General features: G+C 43.8%; 1 protein-coding gene across 1 annotated transcript in view; it reads left to right on the top strand.

Annotated features, from left to right (window-relative positions):
* Window positions 1–362: 362 nt before the first annotated feature.
* The window catches only part of P4HA3 (prolyl 4-hydroxylase subunit alpha 3), a 32,129-nt gene continuing 19,962 nt past the window's right edge, over window positions 363–12,529 (top strand). Inside the window, exons 1-3 of the mRNA XM_070425615.1 lie at window positions 363–562; window positions 8,130–8,272; window positions 8,949–9,172. Coding sequence (XP_070281716.1) covers window positions 363–562; window positions 8,130–8,272; window positions 8,949–9,172 — 567 coding nt within the window. The remainder of the gene's footprint in view (window positions 563–8,129; window positions 8,273–8,948; window positions 9,173–12,529) is intronic.

Raw genomic sequence — 12,529 nt, 5'->3', positions numbered from 1 at the left:
TTTTAGGATGGCTGTGTACAGCCATAGCCCGGTTAATTCATGGCTCACCCCACCCCAGCCTGAGTTTCCCCGCGTGTGGAAGGGGCACCGCGAAAACACCTGCCCGGGGCTGTGCTCGGTGGCAGGCGGGCGGCCCCTGGGGTGCAGGCAGCCCCCGCGCAGTGAGAGGAGCTCAGGGGCAGGAGGTGGGAGCCCGGGAGTGAGGGCGGCGTCCGAGCAAAGGAGTCGGGGGCTGGGGCCAGGCGGGCGCAGGGGAGGACCGGCGGAGCGGGCGGGGCGGGACCGAGGGCGGGCGGGGCGGGAGCTCCGGGCGGCGGGGCGTCTCGGGCGGGACGTCCGCGGGGGCGCGTGCGGCGCCGGCGATGGGCTCCGTGGCGCGGCTGGCGGCGCTGCTGGCGGTGCTGGCGCTGCGGGCGGGGGCGCCGGCGGGGGCCGCGGCGCGCGGGGACACCTTCTCGGCGCTGACCAGCGTGGCGCGCGCCCTGGCCCCCGAGCGCCGCCTGCTGGGGCTGCTGAGGCGCTACCTGCGCGGGGAGGAGGCGCGGCTGCGGGACCTGACCAGGTGAGGGGCAGGTGGGGGAGACTGAGTCAGGACGGGACTGAGACATGTGCTCCAGGCTGGGGGTGGCGCTGAGACTCATTGCCACCCTGCGTGGGACTTCAGACCCAGCGTCACGCCCCCGTCAGACTGAGACGCGGGGGGTGTGACTCCCCGGATGCATTGTCACCCTGTGTGCGACCCCAGGCGAGACAGTGTGGCGTGGGGTGATGGGGAAACTGAGGCTGAGGGTGACCCCAGAGACACTGTGTCACACAGTGTGGCCTCACACAGAGATAGATGTGGGATGGTGTGGCGGAGTGCTTCTGAGCCAAGTAGGACCTCCCAGGACAGTGTCCAGGGTGTGGGCCCCCAGGCTCGGTGTCACAGAGATGCCCAGACGCTAGCAGAGGGCCATGGGGAGGAGACTGTGTGATGCTGTAGCCATACGTGTGTTGACCATGTGACTGGGTCATTGGTGTTTGTTATGAGTCAGGTGACATTCTGTGACCACGTGGGAGACGCTCATGTCAATGGAACAGGATGCACATGGCACTATGGGTACCATCCCCGTGGGAGAGATGCAGAGTATGTACTAGTGATTGTGCAAGTCACTATGTGAATGTGCTTCACTTTCATCAATGTATTCAACGCGTGTGTTTGAGTGCCAAGCACTGTTCCAGACCCTGGGGATAAAATGGTGAACAAGACCCAAGACTCAAGGAGCTTGGAGTCTGTAGCATCAGGATTCAGAGATGCCCACGTCTCCTTTGCTTTCAGCTCTCCCTTCTCTTCACCCCGGGAAGAGCTCTCTAAATTCTAAATAAATGATAACTGAGGTGTTATATGTGTATGGAAGTGTCTGACACCAAGAAAATACTGGGTACACAGACAATAGGGTGGTGAAGGCCTGGGGCGGGGGGGCAGGGGCAGGCAGGGGCTAGAAGGGGTCAATGGGGGGGGGAACATATGTAATACTTTCAACAATAAAGATTAAAAAAAATACTGGGTAAAACCATTCTTGATGCTAGAGCAGTGGTTCTCAACCTGTGGGTCACGACCCCTTCAGGGGTCGAACAACCCTTTCACAGGGGTCGCCTAAGACCATCGGAAAACACATATATAATTACATATTGTTTTTGTGATTAATCACTATGCTTTAATTTTTTTCAATTTGTAACAATGAAATTGGGGGTCACCACAACATGAGGAACTGTATTAAAGGGTCGCGGCATGAGGAAGGTTGAGAACCCCGGTGCTAGAGGATGCTGGGTATAGCACACACAAGCAGATACTCAGCTATATAATCAACAAGCACTAGTGCTACACACCGTGGGATAAAATGCTGTAGACTTGGAACACTGGGGCACTGTCATCACGTACTGACTCTGTCAGTGTCAAGCTATGAAAGATCAATGATTATATCTGACACCACATGTGTGAGCATGTGCTGTGCCTTCTCTGCTTGGGACATGGAGAAGCCCGCAGTGTGAGAAATGGTGGTGTAACACATTGTTATCTGAACATATTAATACTGTGCTTCTGTGATGGGCCCCTCTGCTGAGCTGAGACAACAGAAGGCTGTCTGAAATGTACTGCTTATAAAGTTGTGAGTGGGTGTTTGTGATGGTAATACCCATTCTGGGGCACATGGGAAGAAGGTGTGTGGGACACCAGGGCTGTGTAGAGAGTCATGAACAAGAGAATCAGTTTGTGTGTGGAAGTATATGTTTGTTACTCAGTGGTGACCGAATGATGATGTAATTTGGAACGTGCTCTTAAGTGAGTAGTTTGCATGTAAGCATTAGATGCATGTTTAAATTCACTGTTAGTTTCAAATAGGCATGATACACACACATACATGTATAATGTGTGTAAGTGTATATTAATAATAACAGTAAATGATTATGATTTCCATAATTCTTGTCACTCTTTGGAGGAGCATAGTTGCCTAATGTTCTATAAGCCCACGTTTACAGAGCAAAATATTTTAATTTTGTTCTTAGTCTTGATCAGTGATTTTCAATTTTTTTCATCTCACGGCACACATAAACTACTTCCTAAAATTCTGTGGCACACCAAAAAATATATTTTTTGCCAATCAGACAAAAAAAAATAGGTCTAATTTTGATTCATTCACACCAGATGGTTATTGTTGTGTTGTCTGTTGCCCTTTTTTAATTTGACAATCTAAAGGAAAGGAGGTCAGTGACCCTGACTAGTCAGGTAGTGCATGTTTTAAACATTCTTGTGACACACCGGTTGAAAAGCGTTGGTCTATCAGGGGTGGGCAAACTTTTTGACTCGAGGGCCACAATGGGTTCTTAAACTGGACCGGAGGGCCGGAACAAAAGCATGGATGGAGTGTTTGTGTGAACTAATATCAATTCAAAGTAAACATCATTACATAAAAGAGTACGGTCTTTTTTTTTTTTTTTTAGTTTTATTCATTTCAAACAGGCCGGATTCGGCCCACGGGCCGTAGTTTGCCCACGGCTGGTCTAGATTCACTGAAGTCCAAGTTTATTGAGGGAAATAGTCAGACTTTTTTGTCTTTGATTTCAGATCCCAACATGCTCCTGGCTACCCATGTGCTTGTTCTCTTACACTAACCCCTCTTTTTGGTGGTCCTGATGGAGATGAGGGTCAGGACTCTGACGCCCATGCCCAGCCTCTCAGGGAACAAGCTCAGAAGAGCGCCTGTTGATTAAAGCATCTGGGCAGGGCTTCCCTGTCTTATCACCACTGTCAATGTCAAAGTGGGAGGTTTTGCACAAACCTTCTCTCATTTAATTCTCTCTGACACGCAGTGCTTTGGAGGAGGTTTGTATTACTCTCTTAAACAAATGAGACATTATTTAAACTATGAGAAAACCGAAGGACTTTATCCAAGATTATAAATGCAGTAGGTAGCAAATCCAGGACTAGAACACAGCTCTTTTGATTCTCCTCCCATCATGCTGTGATGTTCTCCTGCTTGCTTATCTGATATGACAGGACCCAGACCTGAGGTTTATGAGCAGCCAGAGTACATAATGGTTAGGAGTCTGGATTCAGCAATTTAATAGACCTCTATTTGAATCCTTGGCTCTGACTTTGGGCGAGTTTCTTTATCTCTTTAAGCATTAGCTTTTTAATCTGTAAAATAATGGTAGTGAGAGTACCTACCCCCATAGGGTTGTTGGAGGGATTAAATACCATATAAAGGTATTTATCATTGTGCTTGGAATGTAATAATTGCTCAATAAATGTTAGGTCTTCATGATTGTTAAGACTGACTAGTGAAACTAGACCCCACGTTTGGCTCTAAACAGTAACTAGGACTGTGAGAGCTCAGATAATAAAACAGAATCAGAAAAATTCTAGATTCTCTTCTCGTGTGACTTACGGACATGTAATTTCAGAAAGTATAATTTGATATTTTTGAGACTGTCTGTTCTCGAATCAGTGCTCTAAAACCTAGTGAAATGTTTGCTTTTTAAAGCAAGAATTTTGGTGGTTCCTGCTCATGTTCTTATACTCCCAATCTGGTGATTTCATGGACTTGAGATGTTATTTCTAAGGGCCTCAGTTGATATCCTTCTCTGAATTTTTAAATTTAAAAATGAAATTTTGGGGGGGGGGTTGAAACTACTCTCTACCCACATTAATGAATAAAAATTATACTAGTTATAGTATATATTGTTATATACTAGTATAGTATATATTTGTTACATATATAAATATAATATAGATATATATAATTAAGCCCTAGCTCTTTTTATTGGTACAGTTTTTTTTAAACTACCAAGATTGAAAGAGTAGGGCCAGCAGCAGTTATTTCTGTGCTAAGAATGAACCATTCTGAATGTCTCAGAAGAACTGAAGCAAAGCCATTTCTGAATTCCGAAGGAGAAACATATTGAATTAAAATAGCCCATGTATTGTGGTTGGATCATCTGTCCAGGCTCCGTCTAATGCAGGGATTGGGTTGCACATTTTATGTGCAAATTCTTGAAGGAAAGGATCTGCTTTTCCACTCTCAGCAGCATTTGCCATTTAGGAAACCGTGAGGTTTGAATTCAGCATCCAGTTACTCAGTCTCTGAAAACCAGCTATTTGCTCAGAGGCTGGGCATGGGGCCAACGTTTAGATTCCAAACCAGCCTCGGATATTAGTGGATAGGGGTTTTTTTCTCTCTGTAACAGAAAAGTGATGTATCTGAGTGCTGAACTGAATTATGTGCTGCAGGGAAGATCAGACCCCTGTGCTAAATAAACGGAGCCCATCCTGCAAAGTGGGCTGCGAAGAGAAAAAGAGGTAGTGCTTTTGATCTGATTGATGGCTTGGGACAATCTTCACCTCATGGCCTTACCTCTTTCCTTTTGTGCCTCAGTTTCCTCTGTTGCCTGTTAGACATCAGTCCTCAAGCACCAGATGATGAATCTATTTATTCAGTTGCGGAAAAGGTGGTGGAAAGAAATACTAGAACGGTCACGCTAGAAGAGAGACCTTCTAGACTAGACCAGCTCTGTCATTTTATAGAGGAAGAAACTGAAGGATAGTTGGAGGCTGGGTCAGGATAAGTCTAACCGTCTTATAAAATCATTGCCCGTTCAGCCTCAGTTGTTTCTGAATACTTACTCTTCAGGTTGGACTCAAGCCCAAGTCTCTGCTGAGAAGTTTTTTCATTGAGCAATGGAATATCTTTCATTAAGTAGTTCCATATGGAGCTGATGCAGGAAATAATGGGTAATAAAAAAAAACAAACCCACACCCTGAGACTGGTGTAGTTTCAAAACCCTAAGATAACCACTCTCAAACAGCCCTGCTTGGGGACCAGAGACACCCTGGTATTCGACAGGCTTCCCATTCCCTCGCTGGGGCACCCAGATCCTGATTGGCTCCCTGGAAGCACCGTGAAGTAAGTCATCTTCTATTTTCAAGCTCTGTTTGATAGTTGCAGGAACCACCCTTGAGAAGTCTTTAGGTCAGACTCTGCTGGAAGGTATGGAAATCCTCCCACCCAACCACCATCTCTATTCTTCATCCCTTTCCGCTCATGGAAGTCCCCACTCTTGCCAAAGAACTCCTGTATTCTCACGTGCTCTTGTACACATTCACGTAAATCCATATCCTTTTCACTTTGATCACACTCTTTTCTTTTACTTCCTTTGTTGTTATTATATTTCTTGGAAATTAATCATTTTAAAACAAGGGGGAAATTCTTTGAGGGCAGGACTAGAACTCTTAAGTCTGCCTTTTTAAAATCTACACATTTCAATAGTATAAATCCCGCTGTTAGAAGTGGAATAACAATAGTAGACCAGAAAAGGAGACAGCATGTTTTGCTTACATGAACACTCCTGTAGGATATCTGAGGAGAGAAATTAACGAGGAAGATGGTCACTTCTGGCCCCACTCTTCTGTCCTTTCCTGCAAATGGAAGCATGCTGGAAAACATTACCTCTTCATTCCCCATTAGCCATCATCAGTGTCTACATGTCACTGTTATTGTTCCGATTCTCCTGGTCTCTTGCTTGCAGTTTTGAAATGGCCTCCAAACTGGTCTTTCTGCCTCCAGTCACTTCCACTTCTGAACCCTCCTCCCCACCCTTTCACAGACTTTTATATGTCAACATATCCCACTCTCACTTAAAACTTTTTGGTGGCTCCTAGTTGCACTCAGGGTCAAAACCAAATTCCTCAGCAAGGCCTATGAGGTGCTCCTCACTTCTCCCGTCTGATCTGCCCAACTGCCAATACCCCCTGTGCTCCAGCACTACTAACTGCTTGTAAGTCCCCTGCTGTCTCTCTCTCTCTGTACCTTTGCATCCTCGGGACTGCCTCTGCCTACGAGAAGGAGGCTTCCTCCTCCCTTCCTCATGTTTGCATTCCCCCATCAATCTCGGTTTATTACCTCCTTTGTGAAAGGAGAGATGATCTTCTCTGACTTGCTCTGGCCAAATCAATCACTCCCTTCTATACTCCCCCCAAACCTTGTTCAGAAGTCTGGTGTTGCTTCTGTCATGTCATTATTTGTGTCTATATTACCCACTAGACCAGTGGTTCTCAACCTTCCTAATGCCGCGACCCTTTAATACAGTTCCTCATGTTGTGGTGACCCCCAACCATAAAATTATTTTCATTGCTACTTCATAACTGTAATTTTGCTACTGTTATGAATCGTAATGTAAATGTCTGATATGCAGGATGTATTTAGGTGACCCCTGTGAAAGGGTCGTTCGACCCCCAAAGGGGTCGCGACCCACAGGTTGAGAACCGCTGCACTAGACTGTGAGTCTCTGAGAACCAAGGTTACTGTCTTACTCACAATTTTGTTCTTAACTCCTAGAATAATATAGTATTTCATTCATTCTTTCATAGAAGTATGTATTGAACTTAGGCAGAGAGATGAGTATTTCCTTAGGCACAGAGTATTTTCTTGTCTATGAAATCCTTGAGCATGGGCCCCTGTCTTGTCCAACTTCTGGCATGGAGTCTGACAAGTAAACAGTATAGACTGACTTGTTGAATGAACAAATACATGTCAAACCTCTATGCCTTTGTGCACATTAGTCCCTGTTGGCTCAAAAAACATTCTTCCTCCCTTCTTTGTTCTAGATCCATGGAAACACTATGGCACAGTCAACTGAGAACAGGCTTCAGAGTCGGCAGGCTTGGGTTCATTCTTGGTTTTGTTGCTAATAGTATGGCCTTGTTTCAGTTTCTTCTCCTGTAAAATGGGCATGATCAAATCTATTCTGAGGGTTGTTGGGGGATTAAATGAGACTATGTATTTAAAGCACTTAGCAGAATGCCTAATACATGGTGAAGACTCAATAAGTAGTAGCTATCCATATTGTAATCCTTCAGAGGATTGCCATCCCCTCTGGGAAGTCTTTCATATATTTCTTTCTCCTTTTTAAATTTTTTATTTATAGATTTTGAGGGAGAGAGAAAGAGAAACATGGATTTGTTGTTTCACTTGTTTATGTATTCATTGATTGCTTCTTGTATGTGCCCTGACTGGGGATCAAACCCACAGCCTTGGCATATTAGGACAATGCTCTAGTCCTAATATGCCAAGCTACCCAGCCAGGGCTCTTTCCTTATATTTCTAACTCCCATCTGGGTTAGGTGTCCTGCCTACAAATACTATAGCGCTCCATAGCATGGTATGCTCACTTCACTTTTCCAATAGCATGTATCACAATCATTGCAATTAATTGAACAATGTGTTCGCATTTCTACCAGATTCTAAGTATTGAATATAGAATGGTGAGAGAAAAAAAAGACTTTCTGGATTGTGAACTCCTTGAGAGCTGGACTCTGCCTTGCCTTTGTATCTCTAGCCCCTAGCATGATGCCTGATGTACAATAATTGACTGGTCGAGACTGACTCATTGAATGAACAAATGAAGAGACCTACTTTTGTTGTGATGGTAGTTTTTTGTTGTTGTTGTTTTTGCTTATTGGTTACAATATTCCATGAGTCTCCAGGGATTCAGCATTTCGTTTTTAACTACTCTTAATGTTTATACAGCGTGCCAGCCTTTCCTAGGTGCCTGGCTGCATCGGCAGGTGAGATCATCCCAGTCCTCTCTTTCAGGTTCTATCACAAGGTGCTTTCTTTGCATGAGGATTCAGCAACCCCTGTGTCTAACCCTCTGCTTGCATTTACTCTCATCAAACGCCTGCAGTCTGACTGGAGGAATGTGGTACATAGTCTGGAGGCGAGTGAGAACACCCGAGGTAATGAGGAGGAGGGCTGGAGGGTAAAGAGAAGATTCTATCTCCTGACTCAGTGGGAAGGGGAGAGATTCTGATGGGATGCGATGAAGGGTAATGAAGTGGGTAGGTATTACTTGATCTCCTTAGCTCTAATTATCACAAAGAACTAGGCCCCTTGTTAATAAGTTTATATAATTTTACATTAGAAAGCACCTTCATATCCATTACCTCACTTGATTTTGGATCGAACCCAAAATACCACCCCATTTATCTATATGTAAAAAGTGATGTCTTCTAGTAATTTCTGTTTTATTAAGTTGCCACTACAGTGTGATCTGTTGCAGGATCACTTTCTTAATTTACTCTGCTTTGTATTTGAACAAGTTTGTTGACTGTAGGGAAGTTAAGAGGGAAAATAATTGTCCCTGCAAAGGGCAGGACTCCTGGAGACAGAGAGGAGGGAACAGTGTGATAAAGGGGTGTGCCTTAGTTTTTACTCTCAAGCCTTTATTCCTTATTCAGAAGATTGTATTAAGCATCACTCTGTGCCAGGAATGGTGCTTGCCACTGAGAAGAAAAGCAAATCAAATATCATTTTTTATTCTCGAAATATGTGAACAGGTAATTATGCCTTGCATGTATGAAATGCTCACCGCCTGCTTTTTTGAATGGAGGATTGTTTTCATGACCTTTCCAGCTCTGAAGGATGGCTTCGAGAAGGTGGAGCAGGACCTGCCAGCCTTCGAGGACCTTGAGGGAGCAGCCAGGGCCCTGATGCGGCTGCAGGACGTGTACATGCTCAGTGTGAAGGGCCTCGCCCGAGGCGTCTTTCAGAGAGTCTCCGGCTCCGCGGTCACTGACCTGTACAGGCCCGGCCGGCTTTTCTCCCTCACGGCAGATGACTGCTTCCAAGTTGGCAAGGTAACGATTTTCAGAGAGAGGGTGCATTGCTAGGGGCTACTTTCTTGTGGATGAAATCATTATATCCCGGTTGCTCTTTACATTTTTCTAATTCTGACAGCAAACTTGGAAATTTGTTGTAATTCCCCATTTTCAGATGAAGAAACTGAGGTTCAGAGAGGGTGTAGCACTTACCTAAGGTTTCACAATTTTAAGTAGGACTAAAATTTGAACCCGGGTCTTTTAACTCCAAATCCCAGGCTCTTTCCATGATAGCTAAAGTGACCATCTACTGAGGACACTATTGGGAGTGGAAGGGGTGTTATTAGCCAGGACAACAAACGTACACTGGGACTGTCCTGGGGAAAGTGGTCCTTTGGTCACCCTAGCTCAGCGGTCGGCAAACTCATCAGTCAACAGAGCCAAATATCAACAGTACGACGATTGAAATTTCCTTTGAGAGCCAAATTTTTTAAACTTAAACTATATAGGTAGGTACATTGTTATTAACTTAATTAGGGTACTCCTAAGGCTTAGGAAGAGCCACACTCAAGGGGCCAAAGAGCCTCATGTGGCTCTCGAGCCGCAGTTTGCCGACCACGGCCCTAGCTGTTGCACCCTGACTGAGGATGAACAGCTGGGGGGAAAGGAGAAGCAGAGTTAGGGGAGGGGAAGGGATAGGAGATGGTGATGGGAGGGAAGATCATGGACAATCGGCCTGCTGAGACTCTCTGGAATCTCTTGTACATTTCCTGGGAATTTAGAAATACTAGATTAAAGTAGTGTCACAAAACAGGCCATTCACTCTAACGTTACTGGAGGAAATAGACTTCAGGAAGCTCCCATATGAGATATTTAACTGATCTTTGATCATAAGTCATAAGCGCACTTGAGGTCATTTTACAATATACTCTTTGTGTGCTGTTGCTTTAAGAGGTAATGGAATATGACAAAGGAGGCAAGAACATACAATGGAGTCAAGACAGTCTCTTCAATAAATGGTGGTGGGAAAATTGGACAGATACATGCAAAAAAATGAAACTAGACCACCAACTTACACCATACGCAAAAATAAACTCAAAATGGATAAAGGACTTAAATGTAAGACGGGAAACCAGAAAAATACTAGAGGAATCCAAAGGCAACAAAATCTCAGATGTATGCCGAAGCAATTTCTTCACCGATGCAGCTCCTAGGGCATTGGAGACCCTGAATGGAATTAGAGCTGAATCATCAGGTTCCTGGGTAATTTCAGTTTACGCCTGTTAAAATAGTTCCATGTCAATATATGCTTCATTGGTGAGGCCTTCCTTAGTCTGAAACCGTATGTTAAAAATTTAGTAAGTCACTTCCTGAAAGTCTCCATGGCAGTCTTTATTTCTGTGTGTATTTACTTATTTTGAAAGAAAGACATTTCAAATATACCAAAAGTATGTAAAATAATACTGTAACAAGCAATTCTATCTATCATTGAGATGAGATATACGTTCAAATTTTGCTATATTTGTTTCGGATTTTTTCTCAAGTCTTTACAAAAGAATTTACGTAGAGCTAAATAAAGCCTCACTCCTTTTCCTTCTCACCACCCACCACCCTTTCTACTCCACCTTCCCCAGGTACCAGGTAACCGTTGTCCTGAACCACAGAGTATGAGCTTTTCTAAGTCCAGCTCTTTTCACTCAGCACATTATGTCTGTGAAACTCATTCATGTTGTTGCATTTATTAGTAGTTCATTCCTTTTTATTGCTTAGTAGTATTCCATGGTATGAATATATCACAAACTGTTCACCCAGTTTCCTATTGATGGATACTTGGGTTGTTTCCAGCATGGCCTACTTTGAATGGAGCTGCTAGCAACATTCTTATGGAAGTCTTTCTGTGGATGTTTGTTTTCATAGCTCTTGGTTAAAAAACCTGGGAATGGTGTTGCTGGGTCAGAGAATAAACTTCAATAATTATTCACATGTGGCCAAGTGTGTTTCATCTACATGTCTCCAATTCCCTCCATCATTGTTTATTTTATTTATTGATTTTAAATACATTTTATTGATTTCAGAGAGGAAGACAGAGGGGGAGAGAGTTAGAAACATCAATGATGAGAGAGAATCATTGATCCGCTGCCTCCTGCACACACATCCCCGCCCCCGCCCCCCCCCACACACACACACTGGGGATTGAGCTTGCAACCCAGGCACATGCCCTGGCCAGGAACTGAACTGTGACCTCCTGGTTCATAGGTTGACACTCAACCACTGAGCCATGCCGGCTGGGCCATCATTGTTTATTTTAAAGTGGATCACTCTATTTTCTGATTTCTTAATTGTCTAATTCCCTGACCCTACCTACTATTAAGTCTGTTGATTCTTGTTCATGATCAGTTATTTCCTGATAGGATTTATTGTGTTTGATCGTGAGGTTATTTTTAGCAGGACTTTTTCCCCCCATAGAAGAATCTCTGTGCCCAGAATTGTGGGAATATTCCCCCAGAGAGTTTTGGATTTTCTTCTTCCAGGTACTCGGGTGGTATCACTGGACTTAGAGCCCCCCCCCCCCCTTTTTTTTGACTCTACATTATATCCCCATGCCTTATTTATTTTATAACTGGAAGTTTATACCTTTTGACCCACCCCTTACCCCCTACCTTTGTCAACCAATTTGTTTTCTCTTTCTATGGGGTTGGGTTTGTTTGTTTGTTTGTTTGTTTGTTTAGATTTCACATATAAATGAGATCATATGGTATTTGTCTTTCTCTATCTGACTTATTTCACTTAGCATAATGCCCTCAAGGTCCATCCATGTTGCAAATTGCAAGAGTTCATTCTTTTTATGGCTGAATAATATTCCACTGTAGGTGTGTTATATATATATAACTTTACTTGTTCATTTGTCCATTGCTAAACACTTAGACTGTTTCCATATATTGGCTATTGTAAATAATGCTGCAATGAACATGTGGGTACAGATATCTTTTTGAGTTAGTGTTTTCATTTTCTTCAGATAAATACCCAGAAGAAATTGTTGGATCTAATGGTAGTTTTATTTTTAATTTTTGGCAGAATCTCCGTATTGTTTTCCATAGTGGGTGTACCAATTTACATTCCCACCAACGGTGCACAGGATTCCCTTTTCTCTACATCCTCGCCAACACTTGTTTTTTTTTGTCTTTCTGATAATAGCCATTCTAACAGGCGTGAAGTGATAACTCATGGTTTTGATTTGCTGTGACCTTAGATCTATTTTTATATTGATTAATTGGCCTGATGGTTCCTTAACTGTATGAATAATGTAATTTCACACCCTAAACTCAAGTGAAGGTTAGTAATATTCTAAGGAGCTATTTTATTCCCCTAAACAGAGCCAACAGAAACAAACCAACT

Source organism: Myotis yumanensis, unplaced genomic scaffold (assembly GCF_028538775.1).
Source record: "Myotis yumanensis isolate MYYU_CA2020_CCGP unplaced genomic scaffold, mMyoYum1.0.hap1 SCAF_10, whole genome shotgun sequence".
Classification (NCBI taxonomy): Eukaryota; Metazoa; Chordata; class Mammalia; order Chiroptera; family Vespertilionidae; genus Myotis; species Myotis yumanensis.
Note: the sequence above shows the minus strand (reverse complement) of the source record. Positions and strands in the feature narration are given on the sequence as shown.